The sequence below is a fragment of the Argentina silus genome (assembly GCF_951799395.1).
Source record: "Argentina silus genome assembly, chromosome: 18".
NCBI lineage: Eukaryota > Metazoa > Chordata > Actinopteri > Argentiniformes > Argentinidae > Argentina > Argentina silus.
In genome coordinates this window covers 7,819,918-7,834,646 of record NC_139672.1, presented here as the reverse complement: position 1 = coordinate 7,834,646, position 14,729 = coordinate 7,819,918, and the positions used below count along the sequence as shown (strand labels likewise).

General features: G+C 45.9%; 1 protein-coding gene across 1 annotated transcript; it reads left to right on the top strand.

Annotated features, from left to right (window-relative positions):
* Window positions 1–7,858: 7,858 nt before the first annotated feature.
* On the top strand, window positions 7,859–13,745 carry map2k2b (mitogen-activated protein kinase kinase 2b). The gene is made up of 11 exons (XM_083689546.1): window positions 7,859–8,753; window positions 8,911–9,121; window positions 9,461–9,607; window positions 10,128–10,205; window positions 10,390–10,441; window positions 10,729–10,853; window positions 11,070–11,283; window positions 11,495–11,547; window positions 11,801–11,862; window positions 12,132–12,177; window positions 12,305–13,745. Exons 1-11 carry the CDS (start codon window positions 8,665–8,667, stop codon window positions 12,413–12,415), a joined length of 1,188 nt encoding a protein of 395 aa, XP_083545672.1. The 5' UTR covers window positions 7,859–8,664; the 3' UTR covers window positions 12,416–13,745.
* The last annotated feature ends 984 nt before the right edge of the window (window positions 13,746–14,729 follow it).

Genomic DNA, 14,729 nt, shown 5'->3' with positions numbered 1-14,729 from the left:
CGCTACAACTACATATTTGGAAACTGTCCATGCAGCTACTCGTTGTTGGAGGTTCTTATGGGAGAGGTATGAAGTAGTGAGGAGTTCCTTAGATAATGCGTGACAGCATAAGCAAGTAAAAGCACTTTGAAATAAATCTCCTTCTCTAGCATGTTTATAGTGATCTTGCGCTATCTCGTGGTTTTGATGGACAAAAGATCAACCACCAGCAGTCTTACTGTTAAAGCACTACAACAAAGAGGGTGCTCATCTCATTTATCTTGTTTGACAGGATCAGTTTTGAGCAGTTTTGATGTGACTTCATCAGTCTCTCGTTTCCTCTGATGCCATTTTCACACCTTTCACACTAAGCCTATAGGCCTAAATAAAACCTGTCGGCTTTGCCTCTCCCATAACAACAACTGCAACTACTTGGAAACTTGTCATGCATCAGTACCTGTTGCATGATGGGGATAACATTTGTCCGACTTGGTCTAAAAATCCGACTGGTTGAGAGTTAATTGAGGCTCACGCAGTTTTTTGGAGCGAGGCGCTGTGAAGCCCAGCAGCCACTTCTCACGGACTGCATGAACCTCATAATCAAGAGCACGGATGAGCCGCCTTCTTCATTGCCGTGAGGACTGGATGATAGGCATGGGGACAGCGGAGCCGCCACGAATAGACTTGTCGCTCAAAGGTCCATATATGTGTTCATACGTCACTGTAAGGCATATCTATAACATTTTACGCATGGAATAGATGCACATATTGTAAGAACACACAAAGATCACAACCAGTATATCACAACTAGTATGTAGCGAACGGCGGGGCAGAGTAGCTTGCCTTAAGCGGGTATCGAACTCGCAACCTTCCGCTTACAAACCGGCCGCGCTAGCCACAACACCAAGAGAGTTAACTCACTTGGCGGAGCTGCTAACGGGCCTTACACAGGGTCGTTACACTATCCCCTCCGTTCGGGAGAGCGTGCCCTCACGCTTCACTATACAAGTCTCTCACGTGGACACGCCTCTCCGATGGTCTGTGGTAGCCTCTTGGATGGTAAGAGATGGTGGCTGGATTGCGTCCCAAGGCAGCGTCTTTAAGGGTTTTTGCAAAGATCCTCACCCGGTCTTTGTGTAGTCCATTGTAGAGGTCCTAGGTGCCCATGGTCGGATGGTGGGCCAGGTGGATGTTGGGAAGGGCTGCACATCCTCTGGTGATGTCCACGTTGATCTCTTCCTCTCTCTCTCTCTCTCTCTTTCTCTGTGTCTGTCTGTCTGTCTGTCTGTCTGTCTGTCTCTCTGTCTCTCTGTCTCTGTCTCTGTCTCTGTCTCTGTCTGTCTGTCTGTCTGTCTCCAGGCTGATCCCGGAGTCTCCTCGTTGGCTGTTGACGCAGGGCAGGAGGGAGGAGGCAGAGCTTATCATACGGAAAACTGCCAGGACATACAGAATCCCCACCCCCGAGGTCATTTTCCGAGCTGACGACTGCCTGGAGTTCATGGTACTGAGACCTCTCATGCAATAACAACAACAACTAGAAAAATACTTTGTGGGCTTCCAAAGTCTTATTTCGGTAGTTTAAAGATGGTTTGGACGATAGATAGATTTTCTGGGAAGTTGCAAATAAGTCTTATTTTAGTAGCAGATGAAGTTAAAGATGGTTTAACGTATGTAAGGAAGATAATCATAACTAGATGAGGTGTGGAAATCAGTACATCAGTGTGCATGTGGAGTGTTGCATGTGGCATAAGGGTATCTGTGAGGTGTTTGGTTTTTCCTTACTTGCTTTCTACTGTACCAAAGAAAAAGGGCGCCCTGCCTAGAGGGTTAGGGTTAGGGTTAGGGACACACAGGCCTTGGCCCTCTTTAGGCCTCTACACAGCTGCAGGTAATCAGCTTGTTAGGGCCATACGCAAGCTCAAGCTCACCTAATAACACTAACGCAAGCTCACCTAATAACACCAACAAGCTCACCTAATAACACCAACAAGCTCACTTAATAACACTAACAAGCTCACCTATTAACACTAACAACAACACAAGCCACACAGTTGGGGTCAACCATCATTATAAGTCCCAAGATACAAAAATGATGTATCAACTTGGTAATGACCAAAACTGTAATTCAGCATACTGTACATAACAATGTATGTGTGGTTGAACTCTGTGTCCTTTTATGCGTTTTTTATATTCAGAAAAAAGATAGGTCCTCAGAGCAGCAGAAAGTGTACACCGTCCTAGACCTGATCCGGACCACTAATATGAGGAACATCTCCATCCTCACCATCATCCTCTGGTAAGGACCCTTCCCTAACTGTCTCCCTCAAGGCTGCCTATGCTGAATGTCTGTCTGTGGAATTTAAATTGACCATCATCATGATGATCATCGTCATCGTCATCGTCCTCATCCATCATCCTCTTCACCATTTTTCCCTGCCCCCCCCCCCCCCCCCCCCCCCTCAGGGCAGTAACCTCCATGACCTTCTACGGTCTCTCCCTCAACACGGCCTACATGAGCGGCGACGCCTACATCAACTGCCTCTTTTCCGCGGTGACTGAGATTGTGGCCTACATCTTGAACTGGATGGTGACTTACCGAGCCCCGCGGCCCATGATCCTCTTCTCCTCGCTGCTGGTCTGCGGCAGTACACTACTGGTCATCGGGCTCATCCCAGAGGGTTTGTGTCTGTGACTCAAAGACAAGACAACATATTTCTTTAAAATGTTTATTTTTTCTATCTCTTTAACTCCAAATCAAAGGCATGTAGAATACCCACAGTTATGCTAGCTTGCATTTTGCATACTGTGGTCATCAAACTGATTCGGTCTGCCTTGTTGACCTTAAATTGTGTCTCACCGGGACCTTTTATAAAACAACACCTATTATCCTCTACGTCTACGAAGACAATAATGTCTGTGTTTATCTTTCTGTCTAATGCCCTGCACAATACAAAAGGTATGTCTGGTCTGCTAGCTGTTTGCTAACCATGCCCTTATTTATGTGTTTTTCTGGTTGTGTGTCTCCTCAGGTCAGCAAGTGCTGGTTCAGGTGCTGGCAATGCTTGGGAAGCTGGGTGCGGCCGGGGCCTTCGCTTTCCTCTATCTGTGGACTACTGAGCTCTTCCCCACCATGGTCAGAAACATGGGCCTGGGACTGGCCTCCATGGCTTCACGCATAGGCAGCATCCTCAGCCCCTACATCATCTACGCTGGTGTGTGTGTGTGTGTGTGTGTATCTGTCTGTATGTGTGTGTGTATGTGTGCGTGTGTGTGTCTATCTGTGTCTTTGTTTGTGTACAGTACATTTCAGGTGTGTGTGTATTGGTGTTTTTAGAGACCCCTCAAGGTAACAGGGCTACTTGTCTGCTGGATTTGACACAGTAAACCACCCTATCCTTCTCTCCACCCTCTCAGAATTGGTCATCTCTGGCTCTGCACTCCCCTGGTTTGCATCCTACCTGGCTGGTCGCTCCTACCAGGTGACGTGGAGAGGATCGCTGTCCTCTCCACGACCCCTCACCACTGGTGTCTCCCAGGGCTCTGTCCTTGGGCCTTTACTGTTTTCTCTCTATACCAAATATCTCGGCTCTGTAATTTCTTCACATGGTTTCTCCTACCACACCTACGCAGATGATACTCAACTTTTTCTCACAGGTGGCAACACGTGTCTCGGCATGTCTTGCAGACATTTCTGCTTGGATGTCACCACCTCAAGCTCAACCTTGACAAGACTGAGTTGCTCTTCCTCCCAGAGAAAGCCCTGCCCTCTCCAAGACTTCTCCATCACAGTAGAGAACTCTACTGTGACCTCCTCCTATACAGCCAAGAACCTTGGGGTGATCCTTGACAACCACTTATCCTGTGTGGCGAACATCACAGCGACAGCACGCTCCTGTAGATTCTTCCTCTACAACATCAGAAGGATACGTCCATTCCTCACCAGAGAAGCAGCACAACTTTTGGTCCAAACACTTGTGATCTCCCGCCTTGACTACTGCAATGCACTCTTGGCCGGACTCCCCGCCTCCTCCATCAGGTCTCTGCAGCTCATCCAGAACGCTGCCGCTCGTCTGGTGTTCAATCTCCCCAAATTCTCCCATGTCACGCCCCTCCTCTGCACCCTCTACTGGCTCCCGGTAGCAGCTCGCATCAAATTCAAGACCCTGGTGCTTGCCTACCGGGCGGCAAAGGGAACAGCCCCTCCCTACTTGCAAGCAATGGTTAGCCCCCAAACCCCTGCAAGATCACTCCACTCGTCCACCTCGGCTGCCCGCCTGGCACCGCCGCCTCTATGTGGATGCAGTGGCCGTGCTACTCGGTCATGGCTTTTCACTGTCCTGGTGCCCCGCTGGTGGAATGAGCTTCCCACTACTGTCAGGACTGCAGAGTCACTTCCAATCTTCCACCATAGATTGAAAACCCATCTCTTCAGGCTAAATCTTAACAGTCCCTCCTAAAGACCGCTTCACCCTCACTACCCCCCCCCCCCTATACTAACGCTAACCCCAACCCTAGAGACCTCTTCATCTCCGCTACCCCCCCTGTACAAATTCTCTCCTGCTAATTAAAAAAAAAAAAAAGAAAAAAAAAATAGCCTACTGGCATTACGATTGCCTATGGCCCCTGGTGTGAGCATTGATTACTTTGTCCTATGATGACTGTTGGATAGATGATTCATTTACTTAAACACATGTATTGTTGTAAGTCGCTTTGGATAAAGGCGTCTGCTAAATGCCATAAATGTAAATGTAAATGTACTTGAATATGATTATTTCTCAGTTTTACTTTTTTCATTTGTTTCTCTTTTCAGGAGTTTACAACAAGACGATGCCTTACATTATCTTTGGCACAATCAGCTTCCTCACAGCTTTTCTGTCTCTCTTACTACCGGACACCAAGGGCTGTAAACTGCCTGATGACATCAGCGAAGCCCGACCTGTCAGATGGTATGTCATAAAGTGTATCTCTATAACTAATGTCTATAAGTAATTATAGTTACTAGTCATTTTAATAGTATTTTTTTTTGTCTCAGTGATGCTTCCTGTTGTTCACTGGAAGTGAACCAAGCAGGGTGGTGTCAGCCCTGTCTCTTCTTTTTCGGAACCTTGATGTGGGTTTGAGAGAAAATTAAGCTTATGTGAGCCCTTATGGGACATAGAGAATGTTTCTAGCTCACAGATTGTACGCCAGACCTAGGCAAAATGCATATTTGAATATTCAACAACATGAGATATGCTTGATTTCCTTGTCAGGCACAATAGAATCATTGCAATAGTCTCTGCATGCAAGGCTAAAGCTAAATCAAGCACACACGTTTTAAAATATGTTATTGTTCAGGTCTGCAGTGCACATCTAGACATGTCTGGTAGTTGAGACATTGAACCATGACTCAAGAATGGTTCCTGTGGTAATGTCATAAAGCAGTGAGAGTTCAAATTCTATACTTTTATGGTCGAAGCTGGAGCTGTGTAGTCAACGCCATGTGTCATGTCATGAAGAAAAGCTGTGTATTAAACGTAACCACTTCACGTGTGCTAATAACGTCACGTCACAAGATCATGTGACAGCAGCCAGCTGTACTGTATCTTCTCTACAGCATCATGTGATTTGGAGCTCCTGTCGTCTGTGAGAACTTGAATCATATCCTCAGGATAATTCCTCTCCTTACCCCTTTCCTTTAGGATGTGGTCAAAGAAGACAAACCAAACCCTAAAAGTCAACCTGAGAATGGAGAACAGGCCAGAACAAGCTACCTTGATATTTCCAAAAATCCCGTAAATGTTAATGTATGCTGTATTACAGGGCACTTCGCTTAGAATTAATGCATGTTTATCTGTTTATGTTTGCGCTTTTATTTACCATGCAACTCTGCAGTCCTCACTGCTTTGACTATTTTAAACTCCCACGACTGTTTTACTGTGAATGGAGTTTAATAATTGATTGCTTGCTCAGGGGAAAGCCTCCACGGGTTTCTGTTTGTTTCAAATATGATTTGAAGCTACACGTCATTTGTTTACATTTGTTTAGGTCGTTCTTATCTTTAATTAAATTCTTCTTCTTAAAGGTGAATATTTCATATGACTACATTTCTGTGAATCTCTCTAGACTGGCTTTAAACAGGGTTGTGTGAAAGGCTAAAAAGGTTGAGGAAGCCTGCCTCCCAGTGGTGATAGTGCAATATTGGCAGCATAATAATAACAATAACAATAATAATAATGATGATGATGATTCAACAGTTTATTCAATGTTGTCACAATGTTGTCACTTCCCTCGAAAACCGTGGGACCTTCCTGTTTTTTACTGTGAATGGAGTTTGCGTTAAATAATTGATTGCTTGCTCAGGGGAAAGCCTCCACGGGTTTGGTAATTCAATGTTGTCACTTTTAAAAAATATATATATATTTTTTTTTTTACAAAGAACAAAGTCTGGTGGAATCTGTTCCATGTCACCGAAGCCCATATCAACTAGCCCTCCATCTGTAATTCTCTCTCACCCCTGAAATGATTTAACCACATGTCTTGTTTTCTTTCTTTTGGTCAATTGGTTTTGCTCTTGTCACAAATGGTTTGGTCCATCACAATATTGTTACACACACACACACACACACACACACACACACACACACACACACACACACACACACACACACACACACACAGTGATGGTGATCAGTTGCACAACAATACAAGGTTTACTCATAGCTTATCGCAAACTGCAGGAGATTTGGGGTTTGAAAAGCAGAAGCTGATAATAGGGTGGAGATGATCTTCATCCCAAATAATGGGTGATGATGATGATGACTACTCTCTTAACAGTAAAATGTCTCATTCCATTCAACACTCATCACCATGACATAATAGTTTAGCACCCAAGGGTGATACAATATTGCATTACACAGTGGTGAATAGGGAGAGATACCCACTGTGCCAATGTTATTTGAAATATCACAACTGTACTTACAATATGAAGAGAAGCTCCTTGTATACTGTGTATACTGGCAGTACGAATGAAATGGAAACACTCGAATTTAAGGGAGTTACAGTGCAAGTTTCTGATATAAATCTAACTTCCTTTCCTATAGACAGCAAAACTGAGTGTGTGTCAGTGTGTATGTCAACCCCTGTGGAAAGACATTCAACATTTCCTAAGACATCGCTTTAGACTCAAACTGACCTTATCCATATTCTAGAAGGGTTGCCGAGTAGAGTGGTACCAGAGATTATTAACAGTTTATTATTAACAGTCCATTATTCTGGGGCAATACTATTTCATCAGGGTAATTAGGATATAAGAACAATTACAAACCCTTCAGTGGCAATACTATACCAAATATGATATGGTGATGAGTTACTGTTGCTTTTCTATCATCTCGAACCAGTCTGGCCATTCTCCTCTGATCTCTAGCATCAACCAGACATTTTCGCCCATAGAACTGCCGCTCACTGGATATTTCCTCTTTTTCGGACCATTCTCTGTAAACCCTAGAGATGGTTGTGCGTGAAAATCCCAGTAGATCAGCAGTTTCTGAAATACTCAGACCAGCCCGTCTGGCACCAACAACCATGCCACGTTCAAAGTCACTTAAATCACCTTTCTTAACCATTCTGATGCTCGGTTTGAACTTCAGCAGGTCGTATCTACATGTGGTTCCTTGATCCCTATTTACCATGTTTAAATGCTAAATGAAGTTTAACCTGGGCGCTCTTATTTTGAAGAAGTCCTCATTTACACACATTTACATTCACTCCGAAGTAGGTGGGCGGAGCTCCACTAGTGGAGCTCCGAGAACACAGATGGCGAAATCTGAGAGGGCCAAACATAGCCGCGCCCCCAACCCTCATTCTGGGACGTTTTATCCAGAGCACCCGCCGGCCCGACTCCCGACTGGATCATCCTCGGACGCGAATAGCCTCTTGATTCGGCCGCGGCGATCATCCGCTTCTGAACAAACAGCTAGGCTGTAACGGGTTAGAGGTTGTGTGGTGGGGGGGGGCAACACGCGACTAGCCGCTAGAGACAGTGGAGGTTGTTAACTAGCTTGATTGGCTAACGAGAATTGTGGTGGTGGGGAGATGCTGATGGCTGTGATCCCAATGGTGTCCTTGGTGTAGTGTAATTCACTCGTGTTCAACGACTTGTGTGCCGAATTTGGCGGGTCACAATGTTAGCTTGCTAGTTGTAAGATAGCTCGACAGTTTATTGCTACCAGACCTGCTGCAACCAGCCATAATATAGCTAGCTAGCCTAACGTTAGCCATAAAGCTAGCCAGCTAGTTAGTTGCTGAGTGAGTGATTGGCTATGTTGGTTGGTTGTCGAATCTATCCCCTGATCTCACTTACTCTTGAATAGGTTTTCCAGTTTTGTGACTTAAGCAAATATTACCTATTTGATCTATTAGCATCAGCCTGCAATTACGTTAGCTTTGCTAGCTAGCAAAGTTTGTCATCTTCTTTAACCCTGCCCTGTTGAGCTGTCAGATGTACGCCGGCTCACTTGACAGCTAGCACAGCAAGGTAGCTGGAACTGGATTGTTTGATCTGGCAACAAACAACATTAGCAGCTTCTTTGGGATCAAGCGGCTCAGCACTACTTAGTAACTGGATAACTTGTGGCCAGCTACCAACTGTGGCTGTAACTGAAAGGAACAAACATTGTCTAGCAGTATCATTCCCTAGAACTAATCATGGCTCCCAAAAGGAGACCAGTGCCCTTAAACATCACTCCCACTGGCGAGGGACTGTCCACCTCCACCACCATAGATGCTGCCTCTGAGTAAGTGGTTTCAAATTTTGCATTTTTTATTTAAATGTGACACTTACTCAGCAATATCATACTGATGTTGGTGGCTATGCAAATCACAACGTTGTTCTGGAACTCAACCCTGTTGCTCAATCGCTTCCTCTCCTCCCTTACCCTCCATCACTTCCAGAGCTAACCTGGAGGCCCTTCAGAAGAAGCTGGAGGAGTTGGATCTGGACGAACAGCAGAAGAAGAGGCTGGAGGCTTTCCTTACCCAGAAGGCCAAGGTGGGAGAGCTGAAAGACGACGACTTCCACCGTATCTGTGAGCTGGGGGCCGGCAACGGGGGCGTGGTCAACAAAGTGTGCCACAAACCTTCGGGCCTGGTCATGGCCAGAAAGGTGAGCCGTTAGCTGTAATGATGACAGTACTCGCACGTGAAAACAAACTTCTTCAAATACTGGTCTAGCAAACAGGTGAACGAGGAATAATCTACATACTGTAAGATGCCCCCGAAATCCTCCCTGCCGAAGTAGTGATGGAGCATGTTCTGTCCGTCCATGTATTCAGCTTTATGTAGAATTTGCATTTAGCCACAGATCTAGGATCAGATTACAGTGCCCCTAACCTAACCATACGGGTGATGAGGACATATCTGACCCTGTATCTTTGCTGAGAGGCAACTTCTACATCTTTAATGTATTCAGCCCCTGTTCTCCCCACCCCACCCACTTCCTTAGCTGATCCACCTGGAGATCAAGCCGGCCATCAGGAACCAGATCATCAGAGAGCTGCAGGTGCTGCATGAGTGTAACTCCCCCTATATCGTGGGCTTCTACGGGGCTTTCTACAGCGACGGAGAGATCTCAATCTGCATGGAACACATGGTGAGGGAGGGGGGAGAATGAGAGTAGCATGGAATATAACAATTTGCCTTTGGCATAAGCAAGCAAAAAGAGGCGGAGGGGAGGAGTGAGGGGGAATACAAGGGGAGACGAGGGTGGAAGGGGGAGACCAGTGGGAGAGAGGGATGAGCTTCTACATTGAGGGAGGAATCAGTATCTGTATCATTGAACACAGCAAGGGGGGCAAGGGAGATGTAGGGCGGAAGGTGTTGGAATTGGCAGATGTGACTGGATGGGATTACGCTGCTCTCTGTCTGGGATGGTGAGTTTTTTGGATACATCGGGAATCCCCTTTCTCTCACATCAGTGCTACCTTATGGAAGTGGATAGTTGTAGCCTGTTTATTCTGTTTACTCATGTTGTTGCTAATCACCATCTTCACCCTCCCCCTGCCCCCCTCTCTATCTCTATTTCTCTCTCTCTCTTTCTCTCCCCCTCTCTCTCTCTCTCTCTCTCTCTCTCTGTTCTGTTCTGTTCTGTTCTCTCTCTGTGTTGTCTGTAGGATGGGGGCTCCCTGGATCAGGTGCTGAAGGAGGCCAGGAGGATCCCAGAAGAGATCCTGGGCAAAGTCAGCATCGCCGTAAGTCTGATCTATTATTATTTTCGAAAAACGTTTAAAAATCACAGTTACAGGTACCGTTAGTTTTGATGAGTATATGTGGATTGGGCAAGACATTCTGAGGACTGTTATACCTATTTATTTACTTACGTCAACTGTGTGTTGGGCTGTTATGTTATGTTATGTTATTCCCTCTTCTGAACAGGTTCTGAGAGGCCTGGCCTACCTAAGAGAAAAACACCAGATCATGCACAGAGGTACACTGCTTGATGGATAATATATTTGAAGTTTCATACATAATATTTACATGAATGGTCCTGCTGTGGTTTTCGTTTCATAATGACGTAATATTGCTATGTTTGCTCGCGAGCAGTTAGAGGGTGTGTGTGTGTGTGTGTGTGTGTGTGTGTGTGTGTGTGTGTGTGTGTGTGTGTGTGTGTGTGTGTGTGTGTGTGTGTGTGTGTGTGTGTGTGTGTGTGTGTGTGTGTGTGTGTGTCGGTGGCGTCCATGTTTCTGTGTGTCTAACCTCTTCTCTGGCACCCAGATGTGAAACCCTCTAACATCTTGGTGAACTCTCGTGGGGAGATCAAGCTGTGTGACTTTGGTGTGAGCGGCCAACTCATCGACTCCATGGCCAACTCCTTTGTAGGAACACGATCCTATATGTCGGTACGTTAGCCCTCTCTCTGAATTGTGTGTGTGTGTGTGTGCCCTTAATGACTCCATGGCATGACAGTCAGTAAAAAAAACCTCCGTCTCAGATCTGGAGGTGATTTAGAGTGTTTTTTTCTTTAGACTCCTTTCACACTATGTACGCTGTGTGTGTTGTGTATGTATAAAAAAAAAAGATATCTATATTTGTCTATGTCTCTGTGTGTGTTGTAGCCTGAGAGATTGCAGGGCACCCACTACTCGGTGCAGTCAGATGTGTGGAGTATGGGCCTGTCGTTGGTAGAGCTGTCTCTCGGGCGCTACCCCATCCCTCCTCCAGATGCCAAGGAACTAGAGGCCATATTTGGACGGCCCATTCTGGACGGGGCCGAGGGGGAGTCACACAGCACCTCACCACGCCCCAGACCCCCTGGTAGACCCGTCAGCGGTGAGAACACACACACACACACACACACACACACTTCACCTTGTAAGATATCCTCCGAAAATACCACATTCCAAACAGTTGATTGACGATTGATTGGCAAATAAAACATTGTTTGTTTGAATAGACCCAGTTGTGTATTGATGTGTTTTAAGTCAGGGGTGCACACACAGTAGGTGCTTTAAAACCAAACCTGTTTGTGCTTGTATGCCAGGCCACGGCCCTGCGATGGCCATCTTTGAGCTGCTGGACTACATCGTCAATGAGGTGAGATTGACCTCCTCTTATAGGCCGCGTCTCAATTGTCTGGAATTGTTTCCTTTCCTTGCCTCCTCTCCTCCCATTTATCACCATCTGATCTGAAAGGGCAGTACAGAGGACAGCAATATGGTGTAGCCCATCCTTTTGAACTGACCAGTCAGTGATAAGGTAGCAGAGGAAGCTATTTGAGACGCAGCCCTGGTCCTCTGCTGTCAGTGGTATGAATCAACACATTAATTTCTGTCTTCCTCTGTTTCAGCCTCCTCCTAAACTGCCCCATGGAGTATTCACCTCTGACTTTATGGATTTTGTGACTAAGTGGTGAGTCCCTCTCCCTCTGATGGTTTATGAACCATGAAAAGTCTGTCTGAAGTATTGCATGAATCTAATCTAATTTGCTTTGCGAGAGTGCCATGAAGTAATGATGGATTAAATGGATTGATATGAATCTCATGTATTACAACATGCGATTCACTTGTCTTATCAGGTGTTAAACATGTCATAGGCATTGGGTGGATGGGTGTGTGAAGGGACTGTGAGTGACCTTAGGTGTGTGTGTGTGTGTGTGTGTGTGTGTGTGTTTTTCCTAGTCTCATCAAGAACCCAGCAGACAGGGCTGACCTGAGGATGCTGACGGTGAGTCTTTGGGCTGTGTTTGTAGAGTCAGGTTGTCAGATATGTTTTTGTGCTTTTTACATCAACTGAAGCAAGGCCACAAGTGTGTATCCGTTTGTACTGAGCTGTATTTCTGTTGTTGTTTCAGAACCACACGTTTATCAAGCGGTCTGAAGTGGAGGGGGTAGACTTTGCCGGCTGGCTCTGTAAAACCATGGGGCTGAACCAACCCAGCACTCCCACACGTATAGCAGACTAAACACACACACACACACACATACATACATGTAGCTGCCAGAACCCTCACACATATAAACAAATACACACACGCGTGCTTTCCTTGTCAGCCCACCTCTCCTCCCTCAGGTGAACTTCTTAGGGCTCCTTGTGTGAATCGACCTCATTGACTATCAAACCAACAGCGTATCCTCCAACCATGTGAGAAACAAGCCTACAATCACAAACAAACATAACCGTGTCAAAAACCAGCCCACACTCACAACTGTTGTCAATGTGCTTCATGTCTGTGACTGGGTCGGCCCCTCGCTCTGTCTTCCTAAATGCCCCTAACAGGCTCTTGCTGAAGCTGGCATCCCCATAACTCTCCCCCTGAGATCTCTCTCTCTGTCTGTTGTAGAATGCAGACCAGGGGGGCTGGTGGTGGAGGTAGAAATCAGAGGACAGGCGTTGAAACGAGCCCGTCAAGATGAGACCCGTCTGATTAGGTGTTAATGTACGTGTGTTTATAGATTTGTACATATATGAGTATATTTACACACAATGTGTCTCATATATGTATCTATGTGTAAACATATCCAGATATGTAAAGTTCATACGCTTCAGTTTTTGTTTCTCACTTCAGCCAGATGATGATGTGAGTGTATTGTTATGGCGCGAAGAGATTGAAATATCGTTATCGTGCATTGGTGACGAAACAACAGGCATGTTTTTGATCCCGGGTTGTGTTCAGAACCGCAATGTTTTTCAGTGTTCAAAGCCATGTGGATAACCATGGGAATAACCATCTCCGGTTTATGCAACATTTCTTTCCAATGCCTGTTGCACAACGTTCCAAACATTTCAGCATGAATTTCTTGTCCGTGCAAGAACCTAAATGTTGCGACCTTGAATGCACTCCTGGTCCCCACAGTGCTGCCCCCCCTTGATTGATCTCAGTCGCTTAAAGTATCTCCCTCTCCTTTAGAACAGGACATGGGATAGGTGAAAGCAACATGGTGAACTCCTACTGGACCTTTGCTTTCTCCTATCCGGTTGTGTCAGATCAGTGCTGATGATGGACTAGAGGTGAGAGGAGGCCTGTTCAGCCCCAGCTGTCCTGGCCAACCAACCTCCCTCCCTCCCTTCGTCTGTAGAAGAGGTATGCCCAGTGGAGGAAATATGAACAAATTCAAACAGTCATTTCTATCTGTGTTCCTGTGGGGGTCAAGGGCCTTTCGCTGCTTTCTTTTGGTTTCTCTTTGTCTACTTTTTAAGTAAAGGCTTAAAGATAGGGATGGTTTGTATGACGAAACAGTCAAAAGCTTTGTCTTTATAAATCCATAATTGTCAAATAAATGGTATGTACTGTATTGTCACACAACTGAGTGCTGTCTCATTATTGGCTGTGTGGCGTGACGTGAACCACTTTGTCCTCTTCGTGTAGTACACTCATGTCACCAGAAGGGGGAAGCACAGAAAGGTGGCTTGGGATGGAAGCTGTCCTCAGGGCACAGATCTAGGATAAGCTTTAGCCCCGTTGACACTTAGATCAGTGTCAATGGGGCGACTTCAGCCTCTGACTGAACCTCTTTACTTTAAAGTGGTTCCCTCGCTTCGTCTGGTCTCCTTCGTTTGGTCTCCTTCGTTTGCACCGATCTGAATTCACAAGGATAGGTGAAAGAACTATTGCGGACACCCATCTGGTACTTGCTTTGACCCATCCTGTTGATTCAGGTCAGAGCTGAGAAAGGAGAGGAGGCCACTTTAGACTATTGACATGTAGCCCCCTGAGGGACATTGTTGAAGTGGTCCCTTCAGATCTGCAAACACATGGTTGGAGGCAAGGTATTGTTTTTGGACTGAGACAAAGATAGGGCTAATCTTTGGATATCCCCTCTGTGTGTGTGTGCGCATGTGTATGTGTGCCCCACCTAGAGGTAAAGTCCTTGAGCTTAGAGAACACAGGGTGTTGCTGTGTGTGTGGGGGGTGGGGTGTGTGTGTGTGTGGGGGGGGGTAATAATTTAAGCCACTGCAGCAGTAAAACAGCAAAGTCTGCAGTGATTAATATGCAAATATGCAGATGAGAGGGTAATTAAGATGGGGTGTTCGTCAGTGGCTCTTTGATTGCTAATGAATTCCAATCTGCAAGAAAGGGGGAGGGGAAGATGAGGGGAAACGAGTGAAAAGAGAGAGAGAGACAGGAAAGTAGAGGGAGGTGGGCTATACTGCACAGCCACACACACACTGGAACCAGGAGAAGGTAAAGGGCTCCATCAGGAATACGTGGATGAATATATATCGACTGAACGGATGGATGGATGGATGGATAGATGGATGAAAGAATGAATGAATG

Excerpts from the sequence above, each read along its gene's own strand:
- map2k2b (XM_083689546.1), top strand. The coding sequence starts at position 8,665 with ATGGCTCCCAAAAGGAGACCAGTGCCCTTAAACATCACTCCCACTGGC. Across the intron at positions 10,442-10,728 it reads ACACCAGATCATGCACAGAG|ATGTGAAACCCTCTAACATC; the intron begins GTACACTGCTTG and ends TCTGGCACCCAG. Across the intron at positions 12,178-12,304 it reads CTGACCTGAGGATGCTGACG|AACCACACGTTTATCAAGCG; the intron begins GTGAGTCTTTGG and ends TTGTTGTTTCAG.